Source organism: Cuculus canorus, chromosome 12 (assembly GCF_017976375.1).
Source record: "Cuculus canorus isolate bCucCan1 chromosome 12, bCucCan1.pri, whole genome shotgun sequence".
Classification (NCBI taxonomy): domain Eukaryota; kingdom Metazoa; phylum Chordata; class Aves; order Cuculiformes; family Cuculidae; genus Cuculus; species Cuculus canorus.
The window spans coordinates 18113876-18131064 of record NC_071412.1 but is presented as its reverse complement, the minus strand read 5'-3'; the positions used below and the strand labels follow the sequence as shown (position 1 = coordinate 18131064).

Sequence of the window (17189 nt, the reverse complement as noted above, 5' to 3'; positions counted from 1 at the left end):
GCCCAGCCTCTTTCCACATTTTTTTTGCACAAGCAAAGAAAGTTACGTTTTGTGGAAGCAGTGAACGTTTTGGAGGGTGTACAGTTACTGCTTTGCTTTGGTTCTGGAGGAGATTGTTCATCTGGGGTGAGCTAAGAGGCAGCAGTGCACAGCATTAGAGAGGAATGGCTGCTTGTAGATGGCATTGTTGTACCAGTCTGGCCATGAATGTGTTCTATCCTAAGTCTAGTCTTGTGCTTTAAAAAATAACAGTGGTGATGTGCTGCGTGGAGGTGGCCTTTGTTTGGGTTTTCTTCTGTTTTGTGGCAGAGATGCTAGTGTTTGAAAGAAAGCATAATGCAGAGTTCTGGTTCAGGGAACTGCAGATGAAGGAACATCTGGAGGTCATCTCAGTCCAGCCTCCCACTCAAAGCAGAACTATTGCCAATGCTGGTTTAGGTCACTTACAGCTTTGGCTAATGGAGCATTTAAAATCTAAAAGGCTGGACTCCTCTGCCCCTTCTCTGATTGTACAGTGCTGTGCTGCCCTCCTGGTACAATTTTGTTCCCAGTGTCCAGTCTGAACTTGCAAAGCCAATATGAGTCCTGAGAGTTTGGTTCTGTTGCGTCTGCTGCTTCCTTTAGGTGGCTTTGAATTTGCACTTCTCCTCCTCTGCCAGACTGAGCAAGCCCAGTTTCCTCAACATCCTTTATTGAGTCAGGTGTTCTAGATCCCTGACCATCTTGACAGCCCTTTGCTGGACAGCCTCCAGCTTTGCCATGTCTGTCTTGGGGCTGAGGCCTTAAAACTATACTCAGCTTATGATTTATGATGGGAGAGCAGGAATTGGAGTTCTTTATTCCTGGTTGGGTCTTTCCTGTGCATGACTAAAGGATGTTTCTCTGCTAGGTGACAAAGTTTCTACTACTGAGAAACAGTCTGCTTAGCTTGATTTGTTTTCTAGATAAGGAATCAGAATGATAGGATTCCTAAAGGCAATCTAAGCATCTTAGCAGTTGGAAACGCAGAAGAGAAAAGGTGGACATCATCTGAACCGTGGGAGAAGGCAACCACTCTTTTGTGGTTTCCTTCTGTACAGGAAGGATTGTCTTTTAAGGAAACTTAAATGGACTTCATGATGGAATTTAGGTTGACAAAATGCTTGTTTTATGGAGACCTTCAATTGATCTACTATGAGCGTTAACTGAACATTTGCGTAACTGAACGAACGGGAGACTTGGCAGGGGTTCATTTATCGGCTAACGTCTGTAGTAGCTCGTGAAGGGGCAGAGCTGTTTCTAAAGGGAGTAGACATTCCTGTGCTTTCAAAGTGAGGCACAAAGTGAATAGAGCAAAGCTCATATCTCAAAACAGAATGTCAGGTGTATGATTGCACTCTTGGTTCCTGAGAACAGCCTTTTCAGTCCTTTGGCCAGTTTTAACCAAATATAGCAGTGTAATAAATGTTGCTCACATCCACAGTTATTTGAGCAGGAACATGGTGCTCATCTGTTTAGGTGCCCTGCTGTGTTCACTGCTTTGTCGGCACAAGTTTTGCACCATATCAGGTGAAGTGCTTGTGTTGGGGAGCTGCAAGTGATATAAGATATGTTTGTAGAAAATCTTTACCTTTGGAAACGGGTATGGGAAAACATACATAATATTAAAACCCCAGAGCAGGATTTTGTCTTAGATCACTTTGATTTTAGTGCTGAGTCTAAAACATACCAAGCCATAGGAACAGGAATGTGGGTTAGAAGAGAGGGAAATATATTCCCATCTACTGAATATGATGAATGAAAACTTGTCTTGATGGGTAAAATAGAATTCTACAGTGTAATTTCCAGCAGCACTGTGGCATTGTCGCAGGGCTCATTTAAGAGGGAAACTCTGAATTGAAGCATCATTTATGATCTTTATCCTCTGACCTGAAGCACAGCTGCCTGTAGGATCTGTCCTGAGGCTGACCAGCTATGAGTGGCCACTTGGTTTATGGGGTAAACAAATCTGTGGTGTGTTGCGAGGTTTATACTGAAGTGCTGCTAAAGGGAAACAATAAGATAACTAACAATTTGTGTGTGTGTGTGTGTTTGTTTGTTTTTACCAGAGGTATGGAGAACTTGGTGGCTGGCTCCACCCTTCCTCCAGGTTTTGCAGATGAAGATGGATCTAAGGAAGGTAGTGAAGTTACTGTAACTGGGTAAGCAGCTACTGCTTTTGAACCTTCAGCTGATAGACACTGTCTCCACATTTGCCAGGGAAACTATTTCAGTGGGAAGAGGACACACTAAGTAATTTGAACAAACAAAGAAAACCAACAAAAATACATCCTACAACTCTTCCTTGCCTTGATGGAATGTCACAGCACTCTAGGAGAAACCAGGACTCTTTGAACCATTTAAGATAGATTTAGATAGCATGATGGGGGCAGAGGGAAGGTGTATCTCTTGGCTGCAGTGGTTCCTGCTTAATAAATGATTTCTGTTAAAGATACACTGTTCATCACTGAAAATCACTGTGAAACTGAGGTCTTTCATTTTTGTCAGACTGATTCTGCTTTTAGACTGAAACAATGACCCCTTTTAAAATCGCAATGACAAAAGAAATTGTCTTTTAGGAATACATGGGATTTTTGCTATGTTTTGATACTTGAAGTTTCTGCTTTGTAAAGCACCAAGCAATACTATTATGACTTTGCAGGCAGGTAAAGCCCTATAAAAATGAGTGTGGATACATTTGCTTCAAGCAGGTCTGAATTTGGATTTGCATTTCTGAGACTTAGGACTTGTTGGTGTCAAATGAGATGGTACATGTTTAAACTAGGCTTGTGTTTAAGAGATATTATTGTGTTGAATGAGATTTCATCAGCTTTCATTGCAAATGGTTACAACCCATCAAAGTTTTCCTGGTATATGTACTTTACAAAGCTTTCCTGCTAAAGGACAGTGCGTAGGAAATCTGAAGTGTTCTTCTAACCATACCAGGGATTCTAATAAACTGTATTGCTCTATTTTGTTTTTGACACGTACCAAATGTAATTAATTTATGAGCATATACACTTTATTCCCTTTCTCCCTCTTGAATTGTTAGTAATATGAACTCAATCTGATATGTGAAAGTCAGCCACGGATCTCTCTAGCCGTTGTGTCTTTACCAGTTATTACACCCTAATTGATTATTATAGTGAGTAATGAAAATATACTGTTCTCTCTATTTAAAGACAGTTTCCTGTAGGCATTCAACTACAATTCTGTTAGGATATCTTGATTTTATATAGCTTTATTCCGCATTAACAGGAACAAATATTTTGAATATCTAAGATGTTTGGCATGCATGTAAGCAGCTGTAGATGTGTGTAAATTGAACAGAGACTTAAAGCATGTCTGCTGTTATGTTATTTTTCACGACCATAAATGAGCCAAGGTGTCTTTAGCCTGGCTCAAGAAGGGATGAGAGTCTGAGGTGAGACCTGAAATCTGGTATTACTTTGCCTCCTGAGTGTATTGGTCAGTGTGACTATAGGGTCGTTGCCCCAAAATATGTACTTATCTCTGCCTATCTATCTGCAGAAATATTTCTGCATACTTGTTTATTTCTCCCATCTCCAGACAGCTTGCCCTCTCTTAGAGTATAGTTGGTTGATAACGGCTCTTACAGCAACATTAAATAGTGACCATTCAGGAGCATGTCAGGAGTGCTTTAAATACCCACGTGCATCAACAGAAAATGATGTTGAATGAAGCTCAATCCAAAATCATACACAACCCCAAATGTTTCAGTGTATTTCTGGAGAAATATATTAAATACATCTAGAAGGGTGTATGTTGGTTGAAGATGAGACCATTCATTTCAAATTCCGTACGGTATTTTTAAAGTATAGATCGATGCTTTCTCATTTCTGATCGACATGTTTACTTGCTTGACAGTTGTTTGTATAATCAAAAGCTTCACTAAAAATGAAATAAAATAACACTTTAAAAATCAAACTGTCTTTGAAAGTCCATAATGAACAATGGTTGTTATAGCAATTGCTGGATGGAACAGCCAGTTCTTCAAAAATGATTCTTGATAATTTTTTTTTCTCTCGCTAGTGTAAGAACTGAATATATTTGCAATATTTTTGCATGTTTTAGAAGATTAGGAAGGAAGCGATTTAACAATGTGATGGTTAAATTTTTTCTTTTGCTGTTATGCGCTTTTTCAGATTAGTGCATTCTGAGAGTTCATTTGGTGGTGGAACTTCACAGCCTGTGAATAACCCAGATTTGGTAGAGGATTTGTCACAGGTTCAGCAGCTGCAAAATGAGTCCTCTAATAATGCCGAAAACACTGAGCAGAAGCCTGAGGAGGAGGTGAGATGAAGTGATGGTGATTTCTCAATGAAGCAAAAGCATAGAGTTTTGTCACTATAGTTTGTCTTACCTACTCAGATTTTTTTTGATAGGATCACAAATTTTCATCCATTTGCCACTTTCATCTTTTGAATCTCTCTGGTTTTCTCGTGTGTTGTGCAGTGGCGTGCAGACAGCCAAGGGAAAGCTGGCAGTCATAATGTACAGAGCACAGCACGCACGTCTCTGGCTTAGCCAGCAGAGTCCAGACTCGTACTGCATTCAGTCGTCTTCTGAAGACTAAAATTCAACTGTCACAACTTATTTTATCTATTGTGAGTCAGGAGAGTGAGACCACTGTACTCTTCTGAGAGTATCTGATGTCTTCAAAAGCATTATACTTACTATTTTAGACTATACATTGTGTACCGTCCTGCACTGATTTTTGGAGACTAAATCATGAAGGAACTGAAGTTTCACATGAAAGTGGTTTTGGGTTTGGTTTTTTTTTTGATATTTGCATTTGATATTGCTCCTTGGAGCAGATCCTTGTTTAAAGTAGTAGTAAAATTCGAGAAGCTATAGCCAACCTGTTGGCAGGAACATGTTGGTTTGGGGAGAGTTTAGAAGTACTGGAATAGTTGTAAGTAAGTAACATGAGAAAACAGTGTTGCCCAAAGACTTCAGTAGTAGAATGAAGCCAAGAGGGTGAATGGTAATTCTGCCATTCCTGTGAGCTCCCAGTGTGCCACAGGCAAATCTTACAATGTTCCCTTCTTTGGCATTTGTAGATCTGTCTTTTGGAGGCAACTGCTGGGGAAAGAGAGGTTACAGAACAGATCAGAATAGAAGAACCTGTAGACTGTGCTTTCACATCCATCTTGGGCACAGAGTGCATGGATACGAAAGGGCAAAGTAACTAGTTAACAACTGTTAACTAATACACAAAATCTCTCCAAATGTGACATTGAAGCACAAGACTGGAGGGAGGGGTGTCTGTGAGGGTGAGAATAATTTTAAATAAAGCCCATATAATCAGCTAACAAAAAAAATTTGCGGTGCATTAGCTAAGCTAATAATTTTGTGGGTTATCAATCCTCACGATTTTATAATCAGAAGTTGATGCTGATGTTATATTATTGTCCTTGTGGACCAGGAGATACTGCAAACAACTTTTCACAATGAGACCTCTTTGGCTTTGCTTAGAGGCAAGTCACGATTACCCTGAAGTGTAAGGTTTGAAATATACATCCATGTAGAATTTGTATTGCATCAAAATAGTCCTCCTGAAAACGTTTGATGTGTGACTATTATTCCTTCTAGAGGTGGTAATTCTTTTCCTTCCATCTGAATTTTCTTCCATTTTCATTTTGCAGCAGCAAAGAACTAAACGAGGAGGCTGGGCCAAAGGGAGAAAGAGGAAGAAACCCCTTAGGGACACCAATGCCCCCAAGTCCCCCCTCACAGGGTATGTGCGATTCATGAATGAGCGTAGGGAGCAGCTTCGAGCGAAGAGGCCTGAAGTCCCTTTCCCAGAGATCACCAGGATGCTGGGCAATGAATGGAGTAAACTGCCTCCCGAGGAGAAACGGGTACCATTAAACTGCCTTTTCCTTATTGGGTTATGACAAGCTGTTAAATGGGAATATCATTGTTTAGTGAGGAAGTTAACATAGGCTTTTAGCTAAGTTTTTTAGGAGTCTATTTCCAAACAAGGGGCACAGGTGTTCCAGAGTTGAAGTAATGAACCCTGGTAGGGCCACAGCATCTCATCCAGGTGTGACTTGAAGAAAACTGTGTCTTCTAGATAGCGCAAGATATATTCAGAAGGGGAGGGGAAGTGCTCTAGCAAGACATCCCAAGGTCTATGTGATTCATCTGGATGTAACTCTTGTTGTATGTGACTCGGATACAGCTGAGAACTATCAGTGTCCAAGGCCAAAGCCAACTGGAAGGACGGGGCAGGCATTTTTTCCCGTGTGACTGGGAAGAATTCAGTGGGAGTTTGGAGTTGCTTGAAGGATTTTATAGTTATGTTTATTTTATGTACTCATCAATGTGTATAAACATCTGGTGTCTTCAAGTAAGACAACAGACCTGAAAGGATGTGTTAATGAAGGAGTTGAACTGATTTAACTTATAGACAATGTTTTATAGTGTTGCTAGCCCTAGAAAGAACGCTGAGATCTGTATGATGGATGGGACAGCAGGAGTTACATATTCTAGTTTCTACACACATTACCTCAGGAAAGGTTTTTTTCCCCACATTTCAGTCAGAATGTCGTGTCTTCTACCTTTGGCCTTCTGCACTGTCTGATATGTGAATGAAGAGCAAGCTTGAAGGCAACACTAGGAAGGAAATACCTTCATAGTCATGCTTCTTGTTATCCCCCTGTATGGGGAAATACCTAGTGTGATGCATTGACCCATGCTAGAAAGCCTGGGACGTGTACTTTCAGGCAGTGCAGCAGAACTCGTTGCTGATTCAAAACAATCCATCCAAAACACAGGTTAAGGAGGACAAACTCATGTTGTTGTTAAAGTCAGTTACTGCACCCTTTCAGCAGCACATTACTGGAAATGGAAAAGAAGAATTCATGTCTTATGCAAGAATACAGTCTCCAAAAGCAAGGCAAAACCAGCTTCATCAAACTTGCACCCCAATCAAGAACATGAACAGTGACCTCATCAGGGACAAAACAATGTTGCAAATGCTGGAATTTATAACCATTATGTGTATTGCTGCAGTGATGTAATGGGAAAAAAAAAAAGGCATACCAGGTGACTACAATTCACTTTGATTTAACACTTACTCCCATTGAATTTAAACTCACTGGGGAAAAAGCTGGGAAGGCAACTTTTTTATTAGAAGATCCTATGAGCACGTGTTGTGACCATTCCATAAATGGTTTTCAGTTCATCAGTTCCTCTAAAGAATTCTCCAGTTAAGCTCATTCAGTTATGCAGATGTGTGAAATGGCTTTGGGCTAGAAAATACGTGACTTCTTTTTAAACCGAAACAGTGATGGCTGAAACTGGTACAACCTTCTAAGTTTGGGGTTTTTTTTTTTATGCTACTCTTTTTCCAATACCTATGGTGTTTTGTTCACCTCTCAGATGGGCGAAGTCTGTGGTTGTAGAATGGTAGTGCTTTTTTTCTGTAAGGCATCATAGTATGAGTGTGTTAGATCCCTGCTGTTAGAGATCTGAACCTTAACACATGATCTCTTCAAGAGTTTTTATTTGGCAGCATTCAGTCCCAGCCACAGCAAGGCAATTCTTAACTATTTGGTCGATGTAGGTAATGCTCAGTTGAGTTGAGTAGCAGGTTATGTCTAAGTCTAACAAAAAGGAGTTAACAGAGTAACGATTTGAATTTAAGAAAGGAAAAGATGAAAAGGGAAACCAGACTACAGTAATTTTATTCAGAAACCTTATGTCTGTGCCTCTCGCGTACATTCTCATTGTTTCTTCACTCCTTTCCTGTTTGCATAGGTGAAATGGATCAGCACTTTGTCTGACGAGTTGTTTCTTTCTTCTCTTTCTCCTGAAGGGGAGGAAACTCGCTGAAACTCTTGAACTTTTTTGTTTCAGCGATACCTCGATGAAGCGGATAGGGATAAGGAGCGTTATATGCGGGAGCTGGAGCAGTATCAGAAGACTGAAGCCTACAAAGTCTTTAGCAGGAAAGCACAAGACAGACAAAAAGGCAAATCACATAGACAAGGTATTGAATGTGACAAAAATATGTGACTAGCTAGAACAACAGAAGATTCCCAGCGGGTCATGTACCATGACTTTAATTTAAGGTCTTTGATTTAAAGGCTTGTTAAAAAGTAAATGTGATTTTTCTATGCCATTTGCATCAGCTGTGTGAAGTGATTAGATTTATGTAAATTGAACTGTATCTAGATTGTATTGGAGGATGTACATTGAAAGGAGCAGAGTTAGACAGTTCTGTGTGACTTATTAGGAAAACTTCACATTTTCTGCATTGTCATGGTTGTGTAACTGCTTTAATACTTTTATTCTTGTTTTCTCAAATTTAGTCTATTTTAGCAGATTTCTTGATTGTTTTTTCTTTTTTTCAGATGGAGCAAGACAGCCAGCCCATGATCATGAGGTAAATATCTTCATTCTAGTCTGACAGCATTGGCTGGATTTTCATATGACAATGTTTCTAGTGAAATCAAAAACCAGTTTATGACAATTGAAGGCCCTAACCTGAGGTTTAGAGTATGAATTCTTCTTCTTACACAGTTTTTGATAAAAAGTTAGAAATAGCCAAGTATTCTTATGCTTACGTTACTATAATGAAAACTAAATTTAGTAAGTCTTGGGCAGATACAAATGATCGAAGATAAAGTTGGGCGAGCAGGATACACATAAAACATAGATTTGTTTTGTAATGGGTCAGTGGGTGCGAGTTGCTATAATTGAGCCTTTAAGTGTTTGGTGTGTTAGAGGTTCAACTTGCAAAATTTTTACTTTAAAGTTATTCAAAGCAGAGAAGGTTCATTATTTGGTAAGTAAAGATTGAGAGAAAACTTAAAAAAGACCTTGAGACCTGGATAAACCTTCCAAGTTAGCACTTTCTGGTTGCTGTTTTGAGGTACTGATTTTCTGCAGCAATGTGAATGTTTTTGGCTGCTCCCACCTTGCCAATGTAAATAGTGGAAAAGAGTAATATTGTCTGGAAATCATAGTATCATTAATGTTGGATGTGATCATCAAGTCCCAACTGTCAGCCCAGCACTACCAGCCTACTAAACCATGTCTCAAAGTGCCACATCTACATGCTTTTCTCAACACCTCCAGGGATGGTAACTCCATCACTTCCCTCTGTATAAGATGCCTATGTTTTAGTGGATGAGGTGTATCACAAATCTTGTGCGTCCAGGTATGTCTTCCCTTGAAAAGCTGGAACTTTCCAGTTGTATTACCTACGGCTGCAGAGCTTCTGACGTGGTTACCAATAAATTGCAAACAAAAAGCAATGAAAAATCTGTTGCTACAGTCTCCTGACTTGTTAGTATGGACCTTTCTAAAAGAGCTGTTTTTCTTTGTGAGTTTTTTTTGCCTTGGGAAAGCAATCAAGTTGCTTTTTAATGTGTTCATTACAATAGTGACAAGGCTGTGCACTGCTAAGGACAGCTACTGGGCTTGTCTAAGGAAAGTAAGTTTCAATTCCAGGAAAACACTTTGGTAGCATGTTTTCGATATGTCTTTTTGTTAACTATTAAAGGAAGTGCTTGCACTAGGATTTGTCTTGAAGTACATGGTCCCCAGGACTTCCCATTTTGTAGTCATTGAATGTAGTTTTATCTTTAATGGTACAAAAAAAGCTTACTGAAGCCTTCAAGGGTTGAGCGTGATGTTCACGTAACCTTTAAATTATACTGATGACAAATTACAAGTTCAGAGTCTTACCTCTCATCCTTCTAACTCAAGCTATCATTGCTGAAATCTGATGCCATAAGCACAGTTAAAAAGGAGTCCTCCATACCCTATGGGGCTTTTAAGCTCCATCAGGTAATTACTGAGCTAGCAACACGTTAGGCAGGCATCCTCTTCTGAAAGCCCGCACCTTTGACTGCTTAGCATTCTTCACCTTTATAATATAAAATTCCACATGCTTATCACTTGATAAGCTTTTATATCTTTTCTGCGAGGTAGTCAAGTACTGTAATCCTGCACAGGTGAGGAACAAGAGATTGACATTGCTTTCAGAAGTGTATACTCAAGTTGTTACTGGAAGCAAGACTAAAGCTTTTTGTTGTCTTTGCTGCTTTCTCCTACCTTTATAACATGACTACTATTATTGTGTTTGTGATTAGTAGGTACGGTTTGCTTAAATTATTTCTGGAGAGATTATAAGAATGTAAGGTCAAGGAAATCTTTCCTTCTCCCCTCACTCCACTTCAATGTTTGTAATTTAGTTTCTGAATCAGTGTTGAACTAATTTTAAATATTACATATAGAGGTGACCTCCAAAAAGTATTGCTGTGAACAATTCAAATACCAATTATGATAAAAAAAATAACAAAAACATGAGGCTTAGGAAGGTGAGAGGGAACTTTTAACAGGCATATGTACCATGAAGAACATGGAGACTGCCTCAGTGAGCTCATCTGCGGGCATGAAATGGAACACTTCTTCCTCCAGATCCTAGTTTCATGAATATTACATATAGCATTATACACTGGAACTATTAATTTTGGCCAAACCATTGTTAATTTTCTCCATTGTTTTGTTGGTGCTTCTTCCCTCGAGCTGTTTGACTCAGAGTGGGTCCACCTTCATGCTGTCACTTGCATAACATCTTACTAGCAAGATTTCAAAAATGTATATGCGCATGTCAGGGAGTTCGGGTGTTGTCTTGGTAGGATCTGCAGCCTTTGGAGATAAGGAAATGGCTGCTGTAGTACCAGCACACAAGAAAACAACCACCTACTCTGAGAATGTGGTTTTTATTAGGTAGAATATTTATTAGATCTGTTCCTTATGTTGTCTGCACCTGACCACGCGAGGAGGGATGAGCTTAATCCCCCAAAATCTGATCTCTCTCTTCACCGTGCTTCACGATGTCTCCAAGAACTTCACATCTGATTTGTTCTGGAACCTCCAAAGATCAACCTCAGTTTTAACAGCCAGATGAGAATGAAATTACTTGTTGACACTCTGGAAGCATCTCAGCCTTATTTAAGGCAAATGATAGGAACAATAATTTGGCTTCTGTTTTGATTTGAGGGATGACAAAATGATACGCAGCCTGACAAGACGGGGCCTTTTCAGTAGGAGGTAACCAGAACCACTGTGATTTTAATTGTGAATCTGAGTGGCTTAAGCACTTTGGAATTCTTAAGAAGAGCTTTTAATTGCTGGATAATGTATTCTGTAATGGACAAGTGCTGATAGTTTTCATTATCACTCTTACATTTAGTAGAATTTCTTGGTTGCCTTCAGAAGCTGAACAGTCCCATCTAATTGCTTTAGTATTTTTAGGTTTTACCTGAAGAACCTGTATCCTAGGGCTGCAGATGGAATACTGTCTCCTCTGCCACCTACTCTCTAGGAGCCAACAATGACCTAAGCCACTGCCTCTTTGCATGCATTTAGCAATAGCAACAGTGAATTAGATCACCCAAGGTGGGTGTCCTGTACGTGTTTTAACCAAGTTTCGTGACTGCCAACAGTTCTAGTGCACGCAAATGCTGAGATCCTAAGTTATATGGTGGAGTTAATTCCTAGCCAACTAGGGAGTATTCAGACAAAATGAGTGCATTATGCAGAGTTCTCTATGCGACTTCTCATTTCTAAATACAAACTCCTGAGACTTTCTCCCTAACGTAGCAAGTATCGGAACTTCAGTGAAGAGCACATGTGATCGTGAATCCCCAGCAGCACTGTTGTGTCTCACAGAGCTAGGAAGGTTTGTTCCCTTTCTCTCTAGTCCCGCCTGTTTCTAGTGCATCTTCAATTGATTTAGGCCAAGTGAGCTTTGAGTTCTCACTCAGCAAATACAGAGCTTCCCAGCTGTAATTCCACCAGACAATGAAACTCAGCTTATCTTTAGCTTGAAGAACAATTAACTGACAGTCTCCTCAGGTAAAGACAGAGTATCTGAAGTTCCATCTAGCCTTGTCTATCTTGGTTGACTGCCAAATCGCATTCAGCTTGCCCCATCTCACCCCTTTGTGTGGCAGACACCAATATGATAATCTGAGCTCAGGTGCCTGAATTCCCTTAGCAGCAGCTAAATGTTTAGGTTCTCTGCTGGAGACCAAATTGTATTTTGATACTACATAGTTTTGGAAAATGAATTTGTAGTACGTTATCAACCAAGGTGCTTGAGAGGTTTGAAAAGCTTTTGTTCCCCCAGAGGTTCTCTCATACTTAACTTTGTTTCTCTATTAAGTAGTAGGTTGATTTCAGTTGCTACAGTTTATCAAACCAAATTTGCATTGGCTTTGCCAATAGCAGAGCAGACTTTAAAGCAAGCATTAATTCCTATTGATTTTGACATACAGAAATGGTGACAGAATTATATTATGGTAGGTTTTTTATTTGAGTCAAAGTTTTTTAGGGTTTTTTTACTAAGTTATAGAGCACTGCTTTAAATGTTTGGGTTTTTTGAAAGGAAGCCTATTTTATCACAAACCATAAATTGACATCATGTCTTCTGTACCTGAAATGCCCTCTTACATTCAGTAGCCTCAGCTTTGTGTGGTTGAATTCACCAGCTTTATCAGAAATAAGATGGAGAGACCTGAAATTAGACAGGAAACCTGTGACTACAGGTTTTATCTTAAGGTGACAAGCTTCTCTTGTGTCTTAAAGTGGAAAAAATGCTGCAATGTTTGGTTTTGCAGTGTGCAGGAGACAGCAGTGTGGTTTGTTGAGGCCCTCCTCACACTAAGGCATGCCTGCTGCAGCCAGGGTGAAAGGTTGGTTTTGAACAGTAAAGTGTGTCTGCACATCTTCATCTTTATCCTCCCAAGATACTACCTGTTCTGTAAGAAGATTCCCCAGAGGTTCTTGCAAATCATATTTATACACTTCCTTTTCATTAGTGGCTGCATCCATCTAAATATTATAAAAATACATCTCTTCCAGTTTGGAACAGATGTGGAATTGTTACAGTGTGGAAAAGTTGCTGATTTTCTTTTCTTGGCTGTTTTAATTTTCTCTTTGGTAGTGAGTAGTATACATAAAGAGCCTGTGAAACTGTGTATTTTGCTTGCTTTGTCCCGTTTATTGGTATTCCTGTGTAGGCTATTTCAGAATGTGTCAGCTGGTTGATGGTGCGATGCTTTCCAATGGAAAATACAAGTGAATTCAGATAGTTTTAAAATTGAATGTATTCAATTTTAATGTTTCTGTGTAATGTCATTAGGGGGAAAGGATATATTTCAGTATGCTCTATGATATCTCTCCATAATGGTTTTTGGCCTTCATCAAACCTGTATCTTAAAAAGCTGAGACCTACCTTTTGGTCTTTCTTGGCAGGATCTGGAAGTGTTTTCCATCCATCTGGCTCTTTATCTGCCTGTGTTCTGGTCTCTATTCTCTTTCTGTTTTCTTGATCAAAACAACTTAATGAACTCCTGAAAACAAGCAATATTTAGCTGTGTATTACTTTTTGCTTTGTAGAAGGAAGCAGATACAAAGGAGAGGTCTGTTTTTGATATTCCGATCTTCACAGAAGAGTTCCTGAATCATAGTAAAGGTAAGTTAAACTTTTGCAGGGGTCCCTCTTTGCTTTCCAAGTGTTTTGCCAGGTACTGTCCAGATGGATTCCTTGCAGTTGCCCAACTCAAGTTATGGCTTGGGTATTGCTGGTCAGTGCTTCTGATATTGTTAATGTGTTCCTTCTGTATGAACGCAGTGGCTGCAACAGCAGTTTTTCCTGGCATTGTCTTCCAAAACTGTCCTTTTCGGAGAATGTTTCTGGTGTTTAACTGTACTTGTTGTTCCACACCTTCTAAGCTGGATCTTGCTGTTCTGTAGGATTAAGAAATATCTAAGATAACAGCATGCTGATGCTTCAGGCTAGTTAGCAGTGTTTTATTTTTCCCTCCCTGGATAGGTTGAAGTTTCCACTGACATTTTCTGTTACTCTTTGGGTTTTGTAGCTGCATGTCCCAAGAGTTCAGGATTTTTTTTGCCAGATTTCCTGGAGACTATTTTGGCTGAACAGACTTCAGATTCAGATACTTTCCTTGATGATCAGTAGAAATCTATTTTTGTAACTGATATCTTCTCTGTAGGCCTGCTAAGTTATGTTATACTGAATACATTTGAAGTCAGTCTTGTAGCCTTCCTTCCTAATCAATTCCCCTGTTCACTTCCATAGTAATGCTTTGAATGTCTTCCAATTTGTCTGTTTCTCTAGAAATTAAGTCCATTTAAGTACTGCTGTAGGCTCTATTGGTGCTCCATGATGTGATGCCTTTTCATCTATAAACCAAACCGCGCCATTTGTAATCATCAGTTGAGCACTCCAGAACTTCCTCCTTCATTGCTTAGCAATCCTAGATACATGTTTTCATAGTTTTTTGACTGCGTGGGAATGGGTTGATGTTCGCAGCACGTGAGGCTGAGCTGCGTCAGCTGCGTAAATCCAACATGGAGTTTGAGGAGAGGAATGCTGCTCTGCAGAAACACGTTGAGAGTATGCGTACTGCAGTGGAGAAACTGGAGGTGGATGTGATACAAGAGCGGAGCCGCAATACAGTGCTGCAACAACATCTAGAGACCTTACGCCAAGCGCTCACAACGAGCTTTGCTGGAGTCCCATTACCAGGTAAGACTTTTTTTCCCTTATGACTGTCCAACATGTTACATTTAACTTGTAATGTCTATATGATGTTGTGGATTTACAACAGGTGGCCTGGTGGTGTAGTATTACATACTGAATTCTTAAGATGCAGGGGAAGATTCATTGTCAATGCTTTATTTCAATATAGCATTTTTCTTCTTACTTTTCTTATTCTTCCTAATAAAGTGAGACATATTGCTCTCCTTCACTTACTTTGTGAAAGTGTTACTAAACAGAAAAGACAGGACCTGCAAGTTCCTTGACAAAAAGAAAGGCTGCGTCTGTGCTGTCAGCTGCCAGGGAATCCACTTAGATCCTGTGAATGCCCTACTGAAAGACTTTAAGATCAACTATGAGACACAAATCAAAGAAAACCTTACTTCATTAGTCCTGATACCCTTGGAACTACTCACTCTGTGGAGCTTTACAGGGTCTGTCACAGGCACTGATGGCAAAATCACCTCCTGTAGCAGTTTGCGTGTTGGCACAAATTGCCCCTAGCTTAGTCTCAACATTTTGGGATTACTGCAGTCATCTAAATATTCTGTGGCTCATTTTACTATGTTAATTGTAGGTAGTGGGGAAACACCGACAATGGAAACCATTGATTCCTACATGAATAGGCTACACAGTATTATTATGGCTAACCCACAGGAGAACGAGAACCTTATAGCCACAGTCCGAGATGTGGTAAACAGACTTGAACGCTAGTGACTGGGTAAGTGTTTGCTCTTAGGCAGCTGTTTGGCATCTGCTCTATGCCTCTGTTTCTTGTTTTGTGCTGATTCTCGTGCTCATTGCCGTATTGTACAATCAAACAGCTTTCTTCCACCAAGCCACAGGAGCAGGTTGGCTAGGTGACAGTCAGATGGGTTTGAAAATATCCAACACCATTAAAAGGCTCTGATATTCCCCTGAGCTCGAAGATCTTTTGTGTAAAAACATTAGCTGTTAGTCCTCCTCATTGTGTTTGCGTAAGGTGAATGCTGACAGAATGGTGTAAAGAAAGGAAGAATAATTACTTAATTAATAGGGTGACTAATATAGAAGGAAGTTCTTTTCCTGAGTGAAGTAAGTCTGAAAAAATCTGCATTAATTGTAGAATCCAATGGTCACAGAGAAATTTTGTCTTAAGAGGTTGAGTGAACTAATCTCTGTCATAAACTGGAAATACTCTACAAGTACCCACTCTGTAGGACCTGTAATAAAGCTCTGCTGGTTAGGAAGTTGTACGTGTAAATGAACCACTGACATGTGGATCACGCTATATGTGTGGTTCTGGCTATTTGTAGCATTTGTTGAGACTTTAATGATCATGTGGCTCATGCATAGATTATTACTGAGTTCATGATTCTGTGTTTTGGCTGCTGTTTAACAGCTTAGAAAACTCTAATAAGGAACTGAGTAGAAAATGAATAAAGAACTACCAGTCTTCCTGCATTACTGTCCTGCTTTGCATTTCCCACGCCGCTTACTCCTCTGCTTCCCCCATGGTGCACAGCACCAGACAGCCATTAGGAGTTTGCCAGCTTCTATTTTAGGATGCGCGTACCTGGGTTCTGCAGGCGTTTATTATGTAGAGATCGACTGTACATGTCTTCAGTAGTGTTTAGAAATGCAAATAAAGCTGCATTGGGCCATCTGCAAATATGAAGACGAGGCTTTTCATCCTTTCTGATTCTGACCTTCTGTGATACTGTGTGGAACAGTTAATTACACGTTCCCCATTATCGTGTGGCTTAAGCTAAAAGATCATTGTCCTTCCAGAGAGTAGCCAGATGGAACGGACTATAGTTCTAAGAGATGACTGAGCTCCCTGCAGAATAAAGAAGTGCCTTTACTGCTGCTATTTGTGAAGGGAACAGCTTGTCGATCCAGGTCTGGGATTTTTCAGTCGCTCATCAACCACCTCATTTTCATATACTGTTTTCAGTTAAACTCTTATGCTCAGAAAGAGCATCGGTGCGGGTGAGGAGGTTTTACAGAATGTATAAGAGGCAAAAGTGGTTTCTCATCAATCGGTTATTGCAAGGACATGCCAGGCCCTGCAACACATGTTTTTCCTTTAAGCACCTTGCCAGAAAAATAATATCTGAAGGCTACTAAAATCTAGACTTTGGTTCTGATGTCAGGTTTATTCATATTTCCTAAGTGATGAATAATTTCTGTGTTCCTAAAAATGCAAATATATTTCCTGGATAAACTGGATTCAACTGTAATTGCTTTGGAAAAAGTAATTCTTGCTTTGGAATTCCTCCTTCAACTTTATATTTGAAAAGTAGCACTTCACTCCCTTTCTAACCTCTCCCACCAATACTTTCCCTTCTTTCACCAGCAGCAAAGCAGTGTGAGGCAATTAAAACTGTGTTTAGTAATTGCTTAGTTTTGTTATATAAATATGTGCATGTGACTGGATACAGCTATCAAGTAATTCACAGGGCTGTTAATTATACTGACATTCAGTTGGTGATGATACTGAGATTTTGTCAAAAAAATAGCTTTGGATTGAAAGATTCAGTCGGCATCCAACAAACTATATCAGCAGGCTGTTGTCATC

The 17189-nt window shown here is 39.8% G+C and overlaps 1 protein-coding gene across 1 annotated transcript in view; it reads left to right on the top strand.

Annotated features, from left to right (window-relative positions):
• Positions 1-17189, top strand: part of HMG20A (high mobility group 20A) — a 37758-nt gene that overhangs the window by 15945 nt on the left and 4624 nt on the right. Inside the window, exons 4-11 of the mRNA XM_054077763.1 lie at positions 2088-2180; positions 4185-4332; positions 5688-5903; positions 7906-8038; positions 8403-8434; positions 13465-13540; positions 14402-14617; positions 15207-15350. Coding sequence (XP_053933738.1) covers positions 2092-2180; positions 4185-4332; positions 5688-5903; positions 7906-8038; positions 8403-8434; positions 13465-13540; positions 14402-14617; positions 15207-15343 — 1047 coding nt within the window. The 5' untranslated portion in view covers positions 2088-2091 and the 3' untranslated portion in view covers positions 15344-15350. The remainder of the gene's footprint in view (positions 1-2087; positions 2181-4184; positions 4333-5687; positions 5904-7905; positions 8039-8402; positions 8435-13464; positions 13541-14401; positions 14618-15206; positions 15351-17189) is intronic.